The sequence below is a fragment of the Macaca thibetana genome, chromosome 1, assembly GCF_024542745.1.
Source record: "Macaca thibetana thibetana isolate TM-01 chromosome 1, ASM2454274v1, whole genome shotgun sequence".
NCBI lineage: Eukaryota > Metazoa > Chordata > Mammalia > Primates > Cercopithecidae > Macaca > Macaca thibetana.
The window spans coordinates 155,563,921-155,583,670 of NC_065578.1; the positions used below are offsets into that span (position 1 = coordinate 155,563,921).

General features: G+C 41.7%; 1 protein-coding gene across 5 annotated transcripts in view; it reads right to left on the bottom strand.

Moving 5' to 3' along the window:
* The window catches only part of CR1 (complement C3b/C4b receptor 1 (Knops blood group)), a 235,393-nt gene that overhangs the window by 178,743 nt on the left and 36,900 nt on the right, over positions 1 to 19,750 (bottom strand). For all 5 annotated transcript variants that reach the window (XM_050781586.1, XM_050781567.1, XM_050781577.1 and 2 more), the window contains exons 11-16: positions 19,494 to 19,593; positions 13,732 to 13,817; positions 11,214 to 11,612; positions 2,053 to 2,229; positions 1,859 to 1,961; positions 149 to 234 (exon numbers count right to left, since the gene is read on the bottom strand). In XM_050781586.1, the coding sequence (XP_050637543.1) occupies positions 149 to 234; positions 1,859 to 1,961; positions 2,053 to 2,229; positions 11,214 to 11,612; positions 13,732 to 13,817; positions 19,494 to 19,593 (951 nt within the window). The remainder of the gene's footprint in view (positions 1 to 148; positions 235 to 1,858; positions 1,962 to 2,052; positions 2,230 to 11,213; positions 11,613 to 13,731; positions 13,818 to 19,493; positions 19,594 to 19,750) is intronic.

Genomic DNA, 19,750 nt, shown 5'->3' on the forward strand with positions numbered 1-19,750 from the left:
TTCACAACCAAACAGTATTAAAATAAGCAATTTTCAAATCAATAATTCGGACTAGAAAATTGAAGAACCACATTAGGGGAGGTCATGGGTCAAATACTGAACAGATGAAGGGGAGAGACTGGCCTGAAATGTTACTCCTATTACTCACGTTCACACACTGGAACACTGCTATTCCAAAGGCTTTCCATTCCAGCCAAGACACAGTAACTAGCAGAGCTGCCTTTTAATTGAAATCTAAAGGAGAAAATAGGAGTGAATAGTGAGCTGCTTCAGCCAAGAGGACTCTTGGTTCACAATCTAAGGCCCAGCCCCAAATCTCAGGATTTTGAGGACCTGAGGCCAGCAGGTGGCAGAGTTGCACAGGCTACGTTATTGGGAAGCTGACAGTCTCCAGAAGGGAGCAATATGGAATGGCAAAATGCAGTAACTTGGTCACATGACAGTCCTGCTTGAATTGAAAAAGGTGGTCATGACATGGGAACCATCTCCTTGACCCAGGACCCAGGCTTGGAGTTTCACTGATTACTCCATGATAACCTGATAAACACTCATTGTCATTACTAGAAACTCAGTCTTCTAATGCAATGCCTTCCTAACTCTGATGCTGGAACAGCAAGTAAAACAGCTCCCAGTTTGTAAAACAGCTCCCAGTTTGGAAAAGTGGGAAATAGTTGGTGAGAGAACAGAGAGTGTCCTTTCATCTCTACATCTGTGATGGCGTGAAGAAGGCTCACAAGGGCAGTTTGGGCTGCTGAAGAGTAAGTGTGAATATTCTAGGGGAAAAAGGAAAGAAGAGAGGACTGGATTTCTGTATGCAATCGTTGAAAATTCTCAGTTTCTGTTGGGCCCTGATGCCCTTCTAACTCTTACTGGGTGCTGGCATTTGGAGGCTGCCAAGATTCTGTGGAACATTTTGGGATCAGGTGCTTTGTTGCCCATGCTGGTCAGCTTCCGTGTAGAGATGTGCACCCTGTGCATCTGTGAAGAGCACTAGATGGACATAAACAAGGTAATGACCTTGCCGGAAATAGCAGCAGCCATCAGGACCCCAGCTCAGAGCCCAGAGCCCATGAATAGCCAGATTATATGTGACTGAATTTTTTTTAAAATGTTGATTTTTACATTTTCATTCCTATTACAAATTTCACTATAGATGGTTTAAAGAATTTACTGAAATGATTCTTAAATGATCCCAGTTATTAAGAATAAGCTTTTTGTTACTTGCAGTTTTTTTCTGGGACTCTCTAAATTACTCATGTTCTTTTTTGCTTGTAAAACATGATTTATTTTTCTTGAGACGGAGTTTCACTCTTGTTGTCCACACTGGATTGCAATGGTGCCATCTCGGCTCACTGCAAACTCCGCCTCCCAGGTTCAAGTGATTCTCGTGCCTCAGTAGCTGGGATTACAGGCACATGCCACCAAGCCCAGTTACCTTTTGTATTTTTAGTAGAGACGAGGTTCACCATGTTGGCCAGGCTGGTCTCCAACTCCTGTCTTCAGGTGATTTGTTCGCCTCAGATCAACCTCCCAAAGGTGCTGGGATTACAGGCATGAGCCACCGTGCCTGGCTGATATTTTCTACTTAATGTGTTACCCATATATTCATAACCAGTAGTTATACTTGCCTTTGAACTTGCCAGTTAATATATGTTCCAGTTTCCTCTTCACATCTCATGTTATTAGTTCTATATGTTTCTTTCCTTTCTTCCTATGTATACTTTGGAAAGTTCATCTCTCTGAATGTGTGTGTGTGTGTGTGTGTGTCTTTCTTTTAAGCCAAACCAAATCTCCCCTTTTTAAACTAATTCCCAGCCCCATTTTCAATGTCCAGGAGGTCAGGCAAGCTCACACTCACCCTTCATCACAAACAAAATCCACTTTTGCTCCAAGCTGGAGACTACGTGGAAATAGCACACGACCATTAGGAAGTTGGCCCAGGGAGTCATCACAGGATTTCACTGGAGTAAAAGAAAAATGAACAGAAAATATTGGCATGTGGAGAATAAAGACGCAAGCTAAAAATATCAAGCCAGACAAGAGTCTAGGCACCTTCACATCTGGGGGCTGCAGGGCTCCAGTCTCCCTGGGGTGTACAGCGCAGAGACGCAGCCCCTCTGAGGTCATAGCCGGGCTCACAGATGTAGAACACTTCCTGCCCAGGCTGAAAGATGTCCTTGTCCCTTTGGGTACGCTCACCATGCAGGACATCTGGAGGTGACTGACATACTGGGGAGAGAGAAACAAAGTATTGCTAATTTTCTCAATGTTAAACTGGCCAAGGGAATAATAATTACAAATCTATATATAATAATAAAGTTAAGATAAGAGCTTTATTATATTGATAACAAACTAAATACACAGGGCAAGGAAGATGTCTTGCCATCAGTCATAGAACTGACACATTGCAGAACTGTGACTAAAACAGAGGTATCCTCAATTCATTGCTTTTCATCTGAAGTATGCAACTAACATTCTGCAATGGACAGTTCCTTGTAGAATGCTTCCAATTACTGTTCACCCAGTACAAAATTGGGAGGAATGATGGATTTTTATATCTTCATACTTCCTTTCTAGAAACGCATCACCAATTTAGTCTTGCATTTTAGGCAATAAAGGAGTGCCCCTGCCCAATTCTTGTCTAATAGGTCCCTCTGTCACCTATCACACCGGTGCAACAAACAGCGTCCATACATCTACTCTCATCTCCTGTCAAGGCTTCTCTCAGCGGCCACCTGACATAAGGTGGTAATGAACTATGGGCCTCTCTTCACGCTACGAAGCAAGGTGCTGTCTAGTCATTCATTTCACTATGGTGAGAAGGTGGGCAACTGTTGAACAAAATCTAAAAGACCTACTGTCACCATAATGAGAGTGTATATTTCAGGCAACATATTGTAATAGTAGCACTGGCTCTCTCTTAATATAGTTGATCTGATCTTGGGAAGTCAGAACACATTTGTGTCTCAACTAAATTACATAAAACTGTTATAAAATGGAAAAAATAATTTCAGTTTGGCTTTGAGCAGACCAGTTCCCTTTTCTGGACTTCAGCTTTCTCAAGCATCTGGGGGATTGGACTAGAAGAACAACTTCTTTAAAGAGTATGTAAATACTCTGATGCTGTAATGTCCATTTTCAGGACTCATCACACAGTGTTTCCCTTGACTAATCAATGCTTGGTGATGTAATATTGAGGTGCTGTGCTGGTTAAATTTCTGTTGGTCCCCAGCCTCACACTTCTGCACTGTCTTTCGACTGCTAGCAATGGAAGCCTTAAAACTACAATCGTGAATGAACTGATGAAGACGGCCGAATAGGAACAGCTCCAGTCTCCAACTCCCAGTGGGAGTGACACAGAAGACAGGTGATTTCTGCATTTTCAACTGAGGTACTGGGTTCATCTCACTAGGGAGTGCAGGACAATCGGTGCTGGTCAGCTGCTGCCGCCCCTGCAGGGAGAGCTGAAGCAGGGCGAGGCATCGCCTCACCTGGGAAGCGCAAGGGGGAAGGGAATCCCTTTTCCTAGCCAGTGGAACTGAGACACACAACACCTGGAAAATCGGGTAACTCCCATCCCAATACCACACTTTACCAAGGATCTTAGCAAACGGGCACACCAGGAGATTATATCCCTCACCTGGCCGGGAGGGTCCCACGCCCATGGAGCCTCCCTCATTGCTAGCACAGCAGTCTGTGATCTACCGGCAAGGCAGCAGCGAGGCTGGGGGAGGGGCACCTGCCATTGCTGAGGCTTAAGTAGGTAAACAAAGCCGCTGGGAAGCTCGAACTGGGTGGAGCTCACAGCAGCTCAAGGAGTCCTGCCTGTCTCTGTAGACTCCACCTCTGGGGACAGAGCACAGCTAAACAACAACAACAGCAACAACAACAACAACAACAACAACAAAAAAGCAGCTGAAACCTCCGCAGACGCAAACGACTCTGTCTGACAGCTTTGAAGAGAGCAGTGGATCTCCCAACAGGGAGGCTGAGATCTGAGAACGGACAGACTGCCTACTCAAGTGGGTCCCTAACCCCTGAGTAGCCTAACTGGGAGACATCCCCCACTAGGGGCAGACCGACACCCCACACCTCACACGGTGGAGTACACCCCTGAGAGGAAGCTTCCAAAGCAAGAATCAGACAGGTACACTTGCTGTTCAGCAATATTCTGTCTTCTGCAGCCTCTGCTGCTGATACCCAGGCAAACAGGGTCTAGAGTGGACCTCAAGCAATCTCCAACAGACCTACAGCTGAGGGTCCTGACTGTTAGAAAGAAAACTAACAAACAGGAAGGACACCCACACCAAAACCCCATTAGTATGTCACCATCATCAAAGACCAGAGGCAGATAAAACCACAAAGATGGGGAAAAAGCAGGGCAGAAAAGCTGGAAATTCAAAAAATAAGAGTGCATCTCCCCCTGCAATGGAACGCAGCTCATCACCAGCAATGGATCAAAGCTGGGCGGAGAATGACTTTGACGAGATGAGAGAAGAAGCCTCCAGTCCCTCAAACTTCTCAGAGCTAAAGGAGGAATTACATACCCAGCGCAAAGAAACTAAAAGTCTTGTAAAAAGAGTGGAAGAATTGATAACTAGAATAATTAATGCAGAGAAGGCCATAAACGAACTGACAGAGATGAAAACCATGACATGAGAAATACATGACAAATGCACAAGCTTCAGTAACCGACTCGATCAACTGGAAGAAAGAGTATCAGTGATTGAGGATCAAATGAATGAAATGAAGTGAGAAGAGAAACCTAAGAAAAAAGAAGAAAAAGAAATGAACTAAGCCTGCAAGAAGTATGGGATTATGTAAAAAGACCAAATCTACGTCTGATTGGGGTGCCTGAAAGTGAGGGGGAAAATGGAACCAAGTTGAAAAACACTCTTCAGATATCATCCAGGAGAACTTCCCCAACCTAGTAGGGCAGGCCAACATTCAAATTCAGGAAATACAGAGAACGCCACAAAGATACTCCTCGAGAAGAGCAACTCCAAGACACATAATTGCCAGATTCACCAAAGTTGAAATGAAGGAAAAAATCTTAAGGGCAGCCAGAGAGAAAGGTCGGGTTACCCACAAAGGGAAGCCCATCAGACTAACAGCAGATCTTTTGGCAGAAACTCTACAAGCCAGAAGAGAGTGGGGGCCAATATTCAACATTCTTAAAGAAAATAATTTTAAACCTAGAGTTTCATATCCAGTCAAACTAAGTTTCATAAGTGAAGGAGAAATGAAATCCTTTACAGATAAGCAAATGCTGAGAGATTTTGTCACCACTAGGCCTGCCTTACAAGAGACCCTGAAGGAAGCAATAAACATGGAAAGGAACAACCAAAACCTGCCATTGCAAAAACATGCCAAAATGTAAAGGCCATCGAGGCTAGGAAGAAACTGCATCAACTAACGAGCAAAATAACCAGTTAATATCATAATGGCAGGATCAAGTTCACACATAACAATATTAACCTTAAATGTAAATGGACTAAATGCTCCAATTAAAAGACAGACTGGCAAACTGGATAAAGAGTCAAGACCCATCAGTTTGCTGTATTCAGGAGACCCATCTCACATGCAGAGACATACATAGGCTCAAAATAAAGGGATGGAGGAAGATCTACCAAGCAAATGGAGAACAAAAGAAAGCGGGGCTTGCAATACTAGTCTCTGATAAAACAGAATTTAAACCATCAAAGATCAAAAGAGACAAAGAAGGCCATTACATAATGGTAAAGAGATCAATTCAACAGGAAGAGCTAACTATCCTAAATATATATGCACCCAATACAGGAGCACCCAGATTCATAAAGCAAGTCCTTAGAGACTTACAAAGAGACTTAGACTCCCATACAATAATAATGGGAGACTTCAACACCCCACTGTCAACATTAGACAGATCAATGAGGCAGAAAGTTAACAAGGATATCCAGGAATTGAACTCATCTCTGCAGCAAGCAGACCTGATAGACATCTACAGAACTCTCCACCCCAAATCAACAGAATATACATTCTATTCAGCACCACATCACACTTATTCCAAAATTGACCACATAATTGGAAGTAAACCACTCCTCAGCAAATGTACAAGAACAGAAATTATAACAAACTGTCTCTCAGACCACAGTGCAATCAAACTAGAACTCAGGACTAAGAAACTCAATCAAAACCGCTCAACTACATGGAAACTGAATAACCTGCTCCTGAATGACTACTGGGTACATAACAAAATGAAGACAGAAATAAAGATGTTGTTTGAAACCAGTGAGAACAAAGATACAACATACGAGAATCTCTGGGACACATTTAAAGCAGTGTGTAGAGGGAAATTTATAGCACTAAATGCCCACAAGAGAAAGCTGGAAAGATCTAAAATTGACACTCTAACATCACAATTAAAAGAACTACAGAAGCAAGAGCAAACACATTCAAAAGCTAGCAGAAGACAAGAAATAACTAAGATCAGAGCAGAACTGAAGGAGATAGAGACAAAAAACCCTCCAAAAAAATCAATGAATCCAGGAGTTGGTTTTTTGAAAAGATCAACAAAATTGACAGACCACTAGCAAGACTAATAAAGAAGAAAAGAGAGAAGAATTAAATAGATGCAATAAAAAATGATAAAGGGGATATCACCACCGACCCCACAGAAATACAAACTACCATCAGAGAATACTATAAACACCTCTATGCAAATAAACTAGAAAATCTAGAAGAAATGGATAATTTCCTGGACACTTACACTCTCCCAAGACTAAACCAGGAAGAAGCTGAATTCCTGAATAAACCAATAGCAGGCTCTGAAATCAAGGCAATAATTAATAGCCTACCAACCAAAAAAAGTCCAGGACCAGATGGATTCACAGCTGAATTCTACCAGAGGTACAAGGAGGAGCTGGTACCATTCCTTCTGAAACTATTCCAATCAATAGAAAAAGAGGGAATCCTCCCTAACTCATTTTATGAGGCCAACATCATCCTGATACCAAAGCCTGGCAGAGACAAAACAAAAAAAGAGAATTTTAGACCAATATCCCTGATGAACATCGATGCAAAAATCCTCAATAAAATACTGGCAAACCGGATCCAGCAGCACATCAAAAAGCTTATCCACCATGATCAAGTGGGCTTCATCCCTGGGATGCAAGGCTGGTTCAACATATGCAAATCAATATATAATTGTAATACAATATATAAACAGAACCAAAGACAAAAACCACATGATTATTTCAATAGATGCAGAAAAGGCCTTTGACAAAATTCAACAGCCCTTCATGCTAAAAACTCTCAATAAATTTGGTATTGATGGAACGTATCTCATTATAATAAGAGCTATTTATGACAAACCCACAGCCAATATCATACTGAATGGGCAAAAACTGGAAAAATTCCCTTTGAAAACTGGTACAAGACAGGGATGCCCTCTCTCACCACTCTTATTCAACATAGTGTTGGAAGTTCTGGCTAGGGCAATCAGGCAAGAGAAAGAAATAAAGGGTATTCAGTTAGGAAAAGAAGAAGTCAAATTGTCCCTGTTTGCAGATGACATGATTGTATATTTAGAAAACCCCATTGTCTCAGCCCAAAATCTCCTTAAGCTGATAAGCAACTTCAGCAAAGTCTCAGGATACAAAATTAATGTGCAAAAATCACAAGCATTCTTATACACCAGTAACAGACAAACAGAGAGCCAAATCATGAATGAACTTCCATTCACAATTGCTTCAAAGAGAATAAAATACCTAGGAATCCAACTTACAAGGGATGTAAAGGACCTCTTCAAGGAGAACTACAAACCACTGCTCAGTGAAATAAAAGAGGACACAAACAAATGGAAGAACATAGCATGCTCATGGATAGGAAGAATCAATATCGTGAAAATGGCCATACTGCCCAAGGTAATTTATAGATTCAATGCCATCCCCATCAAGCTACCAATGAGTTTCTTCACAGAATTGGAAAAAACTGCTTTAAAGTTCATATGGAACCAAAAAAGAGCCCGCATTGCCAAGACAATCCTAAGTCAAAAGAACAAAGCTGGAGGCATCACGCTACCTGACTTCAAACTATACTACAAGGCTACGGTAACCAAAACAGCATGGTACTAGTACCAAAACAGAGATATAGACCAATGGAACAGAACAGAGTCCTCAGAAATAATACCATACATCTGCAGCCATCTGATCTTTGACAAACCTGAGAAAAATAAGCAATGGGGAAAGGATTCCCTATTTAATAAATGGTGCTGGGAAAATTGGCTAGCCATAAGTAGAAAGCTGAAACTGGATCCTTTCCTTACTCCTTATACAAAAATTAATTCAAGATGGATTAAAGACTTGAATGTAAGACCTAATACCATAAAAACCCTAGAAGAAAACCTAGGTAATACCATTCAGGTCATAGGCATGAGCAAGGACTTCATGTCTAAAACACCAAAAGCAATGGCAACAAAAGCCAAAATTGACAAATGGGATCTAATTAAACTAAAGAGCTTCTGTACAGCAAAAGAAACTACCATCAGAGTGAACAGGCAACCTACAGAATGGGAGAAAATTTTTGCAATCTACCCATTTGACAAAGGGCTAATATCCAGAACCTACAAAGAACTCAGACAAATTTACAAGAAAAAAAACAAACAACCCCATCAAAATGTGGGCAAAGGATATGAACAGACATTTCTCAAAAGAAGACATGCATACAGCCAACAGACACATGAAAAAATGCTCATCATCACTGGCCATCAGAGAAATGCAAATCAAAACCACAATGAGATACCATCTCACACCAGTTAGAATGGCAATCATTAAAAAGTCAGGAAACAACAGGTGCTGGAGAGGATGTGGAGAAATAGGAACACTTTTACACTGTTGGTGGGATTGTAAACTAGTTCAACCATTATGGAAAACAGTATGGCGATTCCTCAAGGATCTAGAACTAGAAGTTCCAAATGACTTAGCCATCCCATTACTGGGTATATACCCAAAGGATTATAAATCATGCTGCTATAAAGACACATGCACATGTATGTTTATTGTGGCACTATTCACAATAGCAAAGACTTGGACCCAAATGTCCATCAGTGACAGACTGGATTAAGAAAATGTAGCACATATACACCATAGATTACTATGCAGCCATAAAAAAGGATGAGTTTGTTTCCTTTGTAGGGACATGGATGCAGCTGGAAACCATCATTCTCTGCAAACTATCGCAAGAACAGAAAACCAAACACCGCATGTTCTCACTCATAGGTGGGAACTGAACAATGAGATCACTTGGACTCAGGAAGGGGAACATCACACATTGGGGCCTATCATGGGGAGGGGGGAGGGCGGAGGGATTGCATTGGGAGATATACCTGATGTAAATGACGAGTTCATGGGTGCTGACGAGTTGATGGGTGCAGCACACCAACATGGCACAAGTATACATACGTAAGAAACCTGCACGTTATGCACATGTACCCTAGAACTTAAAGTATAATAATAATAAATAAATAAATAAATAAATTACAATGAAATACCAAAAAACAAAACAAAACAAAAAACTACAATCGTTCATCTTCCTTGATAACTGGGCTCTGGTTAGGTTCTGCCAGTTGGAGGCATATATACCAAATTAAAAGGGAGGATGATAGCAGAATCTGTTCTACTTCTAGAGGAGGCAGTGGCAGTACAGATGGCTTCAGTGAGCAGTTACAGCTTGAATTCTAGCCATGCCAATGACTTTGGCTCCAGCAATATCAGCTGCATTCTGGCAGAGTGGTGGCTCCTGCAGCATTAGCAGCTTTCAGGGAGCTGCCTGCTCAGTGGGAGGGGCTGGCCATTTCAGCATCAGTACAGGCTCCTGTGCTCTAGACTGGCAGCCACCGTAGCTCCCTGATCTCTGGTAACTCTGCCTTCGTCTTATTGCTTTTCCTGCCCTTCTAACATCTTTGTGACCTATTAGCTGTGATATGGTTTGGCTCTGTGTCCCCACCCAAATCTCATGTCAAATTGTAATCCCCAGTGTTGGAGGAGGAGCCTGGCGGGAGGTGACTGGATCATGGAGGTGGTTTCTAATGGTTTAGCACCATCACCCTAGTGCTGTCCTGTGATAGAGTTCTCTCAAGATCTGCTTATTTAGAAGTGTGTAGCACCTCTACCTTGCTCTCTCTCTCTCTCCTGCCAACCATATGAAGATATAGGTGCTTCCTCTTTGCCTTCCACCATGATTGTAACTTTCCTGAGGTGTCCCTAGCCATGCCTCCCGTACAGCCTACAGAACTCTGAGTCAATTAAACCTCTTTTCTTTATAAATTACCCAGTCTCAAGTAGTTCTTTACAGGAATGTGAGAACAGACTAATACAACCTGCATGAAATCCCTCCCTCCTGGAAAGTATCTAGAGTAAGTTTTGATTGCATGACTGGATGCTGATTAGCAAAGCCAAGACTTGGAGTGAGGCGGGCTTGCATTCCAGTTTTGTCTGCAAGTTAGTATCTTAGAAAGTTATCTGATCTCTCTAAGGCACATATTCTCTGTAAAACATCAAGACCTGGCGTGGTGGCTCATGCCTATAATCCCAGGACTTCGGGAGGCCAAGATGGGTGGATTGCTTGAGCTGAGGAGTTTGAGACCAGCTTGGCAACATGGTGAGACTCTATCTGTACAAAAAAACATAAAAATCTTAACCAGGCATGGTGGCATGCACCGATACTCCTAGCTATGTGGGAGACTCAGGCAGGAGAATTGCTTGACCCAGGGAGGCAGAGGTTGAAGTAAGCCATGATGGCACCACTGCAGCCCAACCCGAGTGACAGAGCAAGACAGTATCTCAGGCAAAACAAAACAGACAAACATAGAACAACTGGTAACTACCTAATAACTTTGTTTTAAGGATTACAATTCACATGTAGCCTGTATCATAGTGCCTGGCCAGAGGAATCACTCATTTTGTATCAACAATTATTATACTCAAAAGTAATTGACGGATCTGTTTATAAGAACCCCAAAGAAACATCATATTCCTTGCCCAGGTTGAGCTTTGTACTCAATTTCAGCACATGTGTATGTACACACACCTTCTGAATTTCACCTTCACTATCTAGAAAATTTGCTCCCTGACCCTGCTCAGTACACATCCCTCCCCCTGAACAAATACCGATCACCTGATCCAACAGCAACTCATGTCATTTGCAGGGCCCTTCTAGGCCTCAGTCAGACTCACCCCTGGAGCAGCTTGGTAACTCTGGCTCCCATTTGTTCAGGGCCTGGCATTGCACACGGCGGGGTCCTTTCATGACAAAGCCAGACTGACACCTAAACTCCACAACTTCATTTAAGGAAAATAAGCTTCTGTTGACAGACACCAATATTCCATTTTCCACATTTGGAGGCGTACATTTGTTAGGTATAATGCACTGAGGGGCCGGGCCGCTCCAGATGCCCACTTGGCCATCTTTGCTGGTGCAGTATATGGAGGGCTCACCCACGAGCTCAAACAGCTTTTTCCTTCCGCTTCCAAGATTGCAGCGGTAGGTCACCACAGATCCGTAGTGAAAATACTCTCTGTTGGTGCTAATGAAATCTCCATTGGCGATGGCTGGGGGTAGCCCACAAGGAATTCCTGGAAAAGGAGACAGCAAGTTAACCAAAACAAAACCTTGGGACAGAGTCTTGCGGTCACCCAGGCTGGAGTGCAGTGGCATGATCACAGTTCACTGCAGCATCCACTTCCGAGGTCCAGCAATCCTCCCACCTCAACCTCCTGAGCAGCTGGGATCACAGGCATGCACCACTGTGTCTGGTTTATTTTTCTATTTTTAGTAGAGATGGGATTTGGCCATGTTGGGCAGGTTAGTCTTGAACTCCTGGCCTCGAGCAATCTGCCTGCCTCGGTCTTTCAAAGTGCTGGGATTATAAGCGTGAGCCACCGCATCCAGCCTGGTTTCTTAAAATTATACTTTATTGTAAATTTTGCTGACAGTTTTTTTAATTCCAAAATACCAGAAGTAAATACTGACAATATTATTCTCATCTAATATTTGCTAATGTACAGACATGTTCTTACAGTTGTAAAATATTATGAGTTCTGCTCTACTCAGTTAACCTTATTTCACTAAATGTGTCCATATATTATTAGAGTCCACTTCTAGTTTTTTTTTTCTTTTTTGAACAGAGTTTCACTCTGTTCCCCAGGCTGGAGTGCAGTGGCATGATCTTGGCTCACTGCAAACCCCGCCTCCCAGGTTTAAGCGATTTTCCAGCCTCAGCCTTCTGAGTAGCTAGGATTAGAGGCATGCAGCACCACACATGACTAACTTTTGTATTTTTAGTAGAGATGGAGTTTCACCATATTGGCAAGGCTGGTCTCGAACTCCTGACCTCAAGTGATCTGCAAACCTCAGCCTCCCAATATACTGGGATTACAGGCATGAGCCACTGTGCCTAGCCTATAGTGTATGTTTTTATTTCTCCTGCTAAATGAGAATTTAACTATGTTATCTCACCATTATTAATTTGGTTCTCTCTCTATAGAAGGCATTTGCCTTTGTGGTATTGGATGTTAATATAATAAAGCATATAGCATAGCATTTTTTTTGAGACAGGGTCTTGCTCTGCTGCCCAGACTGAAGTGCAGTGGCCAGATCATGGCTCACTGCAGCCTCAACCTCTCTGGCTCAAGCAATCCTCCCGCCTCTCAGTCTCCCGAGTAGTTGGGACTATAGGCGTGTGCCACCATGCCCGTTTGGTTTTTGTATTTTTTTGCAGAGACAGGGTTTCACCATGTTATACAGGCTGGTCTCGAACTCCTGTACTCAAGCTATCTGCTCACCTAGTCCTCCCAAAGTGCTGGGATTACAAGTTTGAGTCACCACATGTGGCTCAGTATAGCATCTTTATTAAATAGTAAGACCAAAAACTCTGGCAGGACTAATATAGACAAAGCACAAATATACAACATTACATATAATAAACATGATACTTACAGATTCAGAAGTAATAAAAAGAACTAGATACTTATCTACAGCCATACCACCCTGAATGTGCCCAATCTGGTCTAATCGTGGAAGAACTGAATACTGTGTCCTACTGTACTGTGGGGCAGTGCCCAGCCAGTATGTTGACCTTCTACAAAGTTGGTTCCTACTTATCCTCCCACCAACTGGGTTTGAAATTGCTGATTTCCTCACATCGTCCCAAAACCCAGGATTATGTACATTTTATATTCCTTTTTAGCTTGCAATTGCTCATTCCCTTTGCTCCCCAAAATGTAGAAAGCTCATCTTCCAAACAACTCACAGGGAAGACGGCATGATCCTGTTTAGACGAAGAGTAAGAAGGAAGGAAGAGCTGCATGGCTTGAATATCCGATGTGATACTAAGAGCTTGCAGAGAGGATATAAGGTTTATTTCACTGACTTTGTATTTGTTGACTTCAGTGAAGAAAATGCTCTTCAAACTGCGGGTGTTCAACCAACAGAGGAGGAAATTGGGGGCTGTTTAAATGAGCTCAAGACTAGTTTAAAATAAATTAGACCTTGAGATAAGAAAAAAACAAAAACGCATTTCTAGGTGAAGGTGGAAGTTTGGGATGCTGTGAGCCATTCTAAGGATATGACTGGATTCTTCAAATATCAGAAGGATACCATTTCCAAGAGGGATGAGATTCATTCTTTGTGATTCTAGGAGGACAACTCTAGGATTAAACGGTGGGGTGAATGGGGAAAGAGACTTCAACTCACGTTGACAAATTGGTGGCTTCTTGCTCCAATGGGCAGTATTGCCTGAGATGACACATTCAGCAGATGAGTGACCAATGAGTCGGTGCCTAAAGGCAAACAGTGGAAAATAATTGTGCTGTACATGCCTCATCAACGTCCTCACAGCATGCATATGTGGCAAACCAGAAGGATTACAATGTAGGAGAAGTCTAAGGCCTAGCCTAAACTTTACCTGTTGTTCCCAGCTTTTCTAGTTCTTTTTCCTATTCTCTCGCTATTGAAAGAAATATTTCTGCTCTAACTTCTCCTGGCCCATTTGCTTCTTCATATCTTGGCTTCATTGTGGACTGTACCCGGCACCAAAATAAAACAATTATTTTGTAGACCTGTTTGACTTTTTTTTCATAAATTCTATTTTCTCTAAATATTATTTCTGCCATTTTTTGTTTGCATTTTTCCTTATTTTGTGTGTGTGTGTGTGCATTATACGATGTCATCTTACTTGAGACATGTTTTTTGTGAATACATGATTTGTTGCTCTTGATCTTATCTGGGAGACTTTGTCTTTCAACAAGAAGATTAAATCACATGTATTGAGATAAATGATGTATTTGATTTGCTTTCATCATCGTTCTTTCACTGCCTTTTTCATTGATTTCACGATGCCCAATGACACTGATGAGGAGAAAGCAATGAATAAAATGACCTGACCCAGCATGCGGGGGCTTATTTCTGGTGAAAGAGACAAATGCATTCCTTGCTATTCCTTTTCCTTCCCTCTCACTTACTATATGGAACAGATAGATTCAGCTGTTTTTAGTCATTCTAATAATTTAGAAATAAGCCTAATAGGTTTTCCAATGAGGAATTTCATTTTGTATGTGTGTACATATATTATACATATACACACGACACATATTAAAACCTATTTTCTCAATTTTAGAGTCAAACTCTATATACTCAGTCTACTCATCTTTAGTGTAATGTAAGTCTAGCCTACCTTTTACTGTCTCACATTTTCTAGTTTTATTGATACGTTCTATGAGTTTAGAGAGATTATTAATAAGTCATGAGTACATTGCCAAGTTTTTGTGTGTATTTTTGTTGTTGTTGTTGTTGAGATTTCTTTTGGAATTCATCATTCTCCTTTTAGAAAATTTGCTTATAAATTGCCTGGGAAACATACTTAAATGGTACAATTGTTGTGTCTTTGCTTATCCTTTAATGTGTACCTGAGCCTCTAGGTGTGAATATTAGCTTGGTGCAATAGAAATGCTACCTTATACCATTTAGTGTTGTACAGAATCAATGTGGTGTCAATACATTTATTTCTTTTGCGGGTACTATATTTTCATGTTTTATTTCTGGGATCTGAGTTTTTTTCTTTATCCCTGAAACACAGAAGTTTCCCTAGTGATGGCTAAGTATGGGCTTATTTGTTTACCCTTCTGGAATTTTTGTTACATGTATTTTGAATCCTGACACTGTGTTACATATGTCTTTCCTTCTTCATTTTTGGAGACAGGATCTCATTCTCTCATCCAGGCTGGAGTGCAGGGGTGCCATCATGGCTCACTGAAGCCTCAGCCTCCTGGCCTCAGGTGATCCTCCCACTTCAGTCTCTGCCTAGTTGTGACTACAGGCACACACCACCACGCCCAGCTAATTTTTATACTTTTTTGTAGAGATGGGGTTTTGCCATGTTGCCCAGGCTGGTCTCAAGCTCCTGGGCTCAAGTGATCCTCTTGTCTCAGCCTCTCAATGTGTTGGGATTACAGGTGTGAGCCACTGTGCCTGCCTGTCTTCTCCTTTTCAGCTTTCCCCGCTGCATTCAGGGAAAATTTGGTTAACTCCTCTTACTCTTCGCTTTAATTTTCTGCAATATTCATTGTGAGATATATATATGTAAGTATATGTATGTATATATATATCACATGTATGAAATGAAATATATAAACACACTGAATATATATATTCCTTCATGTACAAACTTTATGGCTAGTTTCACAGAAGTATTTGCACAGTTGAATCATATTACAAATATGAAAAGGAGAGTGTTCAGAAAGTTTCCCTGGTTTCTTGGCAGTAAATCTCTTTGTAAAATTTCTCCTGATTTTTCAGACTGGTCTCTTTTACATGTATTTCCTGTTTCTAGTCATAAGCTCAATGGTTTTCTGCTGTATGCCTTAGAGAGGTTCCCCCCTTATTCAGCAATGCAAGATGAGGAGGGTACAGTCAGGAAATTTATCAATTGTATTTAAAAATGCTCCAAAAAAAAAAAAAAGTAAAGGAGATATTGGATTTATTCTAATTTTACTTTGTCAGATTCTAGGTGCTATGGTCTGTGAGGCCTAGGCTGGCAAATATGCTGGACACCACAAGCTTCCTTTCAGTACTGGTTGCAGTGGCACAAACATATCCCCTACTCACTACCTGGCTTAGCTGTTCCCATGAAGAGTGAGCTTGGGGCAGAGCCTCCACTGTGTGCTGAGCAAGGCTGAGCACCAACAGCTGGGCCCTGCGCTGTGAGCACCTGACGCTTGACATTTTCAAAGGGGCTCTGTTGTAGGTTGAATTGTGTCTCCCCCGGATATGTTGAAGTCTTAACCCCCAGTCCCTGTGGATGTGATCTTATTTGGAAATACAATCTTTGCAGATGCAATCAAGTTAAGATGAGGTCACTAAGGTATGCCCTAATCCAATATGCCTGGTGTCCTGATAAAAAGGGAAAACTTTGGACAGAAACATGCACAGAGAGGAGAACAGCATATGAGGACACAGACCCGGAGGGAAGATGGCCATGTGAGGACAGGGACAGAAGAAATTGGAGTTCCGCTGCCACATACCTAGGAAGGCCTGGGGCTCCAGAAGCTGGAAGATGCAATGAAGGATTCTACCCTACAGGATTCAGAGGGAGCATGGCCCTGCCAACACCTCGATTTTGGACTCCCATCCTCTAGAATAGAACTCCAAAAACTTCTGTTGTATTAAGCCGCCCATTTTGTGTTACAGACATTCCTCAAGGATATTGCAGGTTCAGTTCCAGAACACCACAATAAAACAAATATCACAACAGATGAGTCATATGAATTTTTTGATTTCTCAGTGAGTCTAAAAGTTGTGTTTGTACTATACGGCAGTCTATTAAGTGTGAAATAGAATTATATCTGAAAAAAGTCATACTTTAAAAAATGGTTTATTGATAAAAAATGCTAAAGATTATCTGACCTTCAATCAGTCGTAATCTTTTTGCTGGTGGAGGGTCTTGCCTCAAGATTGATGGCTGCTGACTGCTCAGGGTGGTGGTTGCTGAAGGCTGGGGTGGCTGTGGCTATTTCTTAAGCTGAGACAACAATAAAGTTGCTGTATTGGTCGACTCTTCCTTTCACAAAAGATTTTTCTAGCATGCAATGCTATTTGATAACATTTTACCCTCTGAACTGCTTTCAAAATTGGAGTCAATCCTCCCAGATACTGCTGCTGCTTTATCAACTGAGTTTATGTAATATTCTAAATCCTTTGTCGTCATTTTCACAATGCTCATGTCATCTTCACCAGGAAGAGACTCCACCTCAAAACAAACAAACAAACAAAAAAAAACCAAAAAAACAAAACACTTTCTCTGCTCATTCATAAGAAGGAACTCCTCATCTGTTCAACTTTGATCATGAATTTGTAGCAATTCAGTCACATCTTCAGGTTCCATTTCTGACTGTAGTTCTCTTGCTATTTCCACCACATCTGCAGTTATTTCCTCTGCTGAAGTGTTGAACCTCTCAAAGTCAGCCGTGAAAGTTGGAATTAACTTCTACCAACTCCTGTTAATGTTGATATTTTAACCTCTTCCCATGAATCATGAATGTTCTTAATGATATGTAGAATGATGAATTCTTTCCAGCAGTTGTCAACTTACTTTGCTCAGATCCATCAGAGGAATTACTGTCTGTGGGAACTGGCCTTACAAAATGTATTTCTTAAATAATGAAACTTGAAAGTCAAAATTACTCCTTCAGCCATGGTCTGCAGAATGGCTGCTGTGGTCAGCAGGCAGGAAAACTCCATTCATCTCCGTGTCCATCTCCATTAGAGCTCTTGGCTGTCTAGGTGTAATGTCAATGAGCAGTAATATTTTGAAAGGAATCTGTTTTTCTGAGCACTAGATCTCAACAGTGGACTTAAAATATTCAGCAAACCATGCTGCAAACATACCTCTGTCGTCAGGCTTTGTTGTTGCATTTATAGACACAGGGAAGGTACATTTAGCATAATACTTATGGGCCCTAGAATTTTTAGAATGGTCAGTAAGCTTTGGCTTCAACTCATAGTCACCAACGGCATTAGCTCCTAAAAAGTCAGCCTGTTCTTTGAAGCTCTGAAGCCAGGCATTAACTTCTCCTCTCTAGCTATGAAAGTCCGACAGATGACTGTTTTGTCTACATGGAAAATCTGTTATTTAGTGTAACACCTTCATCCATGATCTTAGCTAGATCTTCTAGATAACTTGCTGCAGCTTCTACATGAGCACTTGCTGCTTTACCTTCGACCTTAATGTTATGGAGAGGGCTTCTTTCCTTAAACCTCAGGAATCAACCTCTGCTAGCTTCCAGCTTCTTTTCTGCAGCTTCCTCACCTCTGGCAGCCTTCATAGAATTGAAGAGAGTTAGGGCCTTGCTCAGGATTAGGCTTTGGCTTCAGAAAATGTGTCTAGTTTGATCTTGTATGTAGACCACTAAAACTTCTTCCCTATCAGCAATAAGGCTGTTTCACGTTTTATTATTCATGTGTTCACTGGAACAGTACTTTATATTTCCTTCAAGTACTTTTGCTTTGCCTTTACAACTCTCTAGCTGTTTGGCACACGATGAATGGCTTTTGGCCTATCTTGGTTTTCAACATATTATCCTCAGTAAGCTTAATCATCCCTAGCTTTTGATTTCAAGTAAGAGATGCATGACTCCTCCCTTCATGTCAACACTTAAAGGCCAGTGTAGGGCTATTAAGTGGCCTAATTGTAGCATTACTGTGTCTCAGGGATTAGGGAGTCCTGAAGAGAGGGAGAGAGAAGGGGAATGTCTAGTCCATGGAGCAGTCAAAGCACGCACATTTATTGATCAAGTTTTCTGTCTTATATGGGTGCAGTTCGTAGGGACCCCAAACAATGACAATAGTCACATGAAAGATCACTGATGACAGATCACTATCATAGACATGATAATAATGAAAACATCTGGGATATTGTGAGAATAACCAAAATGTCACACAGAGACACGAAGTGAACACACACTGTTGGATAAATGATGCAACTGACATGCTTGTCGCAGTGTTGCCACAAGCCTTCAATTTATAAAAAGCATAACATCTGCAAAGTACAATAAAACGAGGAAGCCCTGTACTTTTTGATGCCAGCCCTAGCAAGGGATCATGCTGTCATCATTAGATTTGTTCTCTCACACAGCTGCTACATGGTCTTCCTTTTCTTCCAGCAATGTCTACTCTGGGTTAGGGTTGTTCGTGGGCTTTGACTACTACACTCCTAATTATTTTTCCTTCTCATCCGGTGAACAGCATACTCTTTATATGTGCACTGCCCTGGCTTCCAGCAAGGATACAGATTTTTGCCCTAATCTTCTCCTATCATTGTTCATTTCAATCAGGAGTTAACACCTGTGTTCAAGCCTCTTAAGAGCAGGTGGCAATAGCCTAGTTTCCAACCTGAGATGTGGCTAGAAGGTAGTATTGCTGTGCTGGAACTCTTAAACCAAGAGATGTTGCTGCCAACTCACCCTGTAGTACAAGAATAGTTGATTCTGGATCCAACCTGGATGTCTGTGATCACGTGCACCATGCCATTCACTGGATCTGGAGGAGTTTTACATGATTTACCTATGGGAAAGAAAGTGTTTTGGAGCCAGGTAGAGTAATCAGGACTCTCTTCAGTAAGTAAGGTCTCCATCAACATGTAGCTTGCTGAAGAAAATACGCAGTTCTGATGGTTCCACAGATTTTGCCACCTTGAGAAAACTCATCAGAGCCCCTCAGG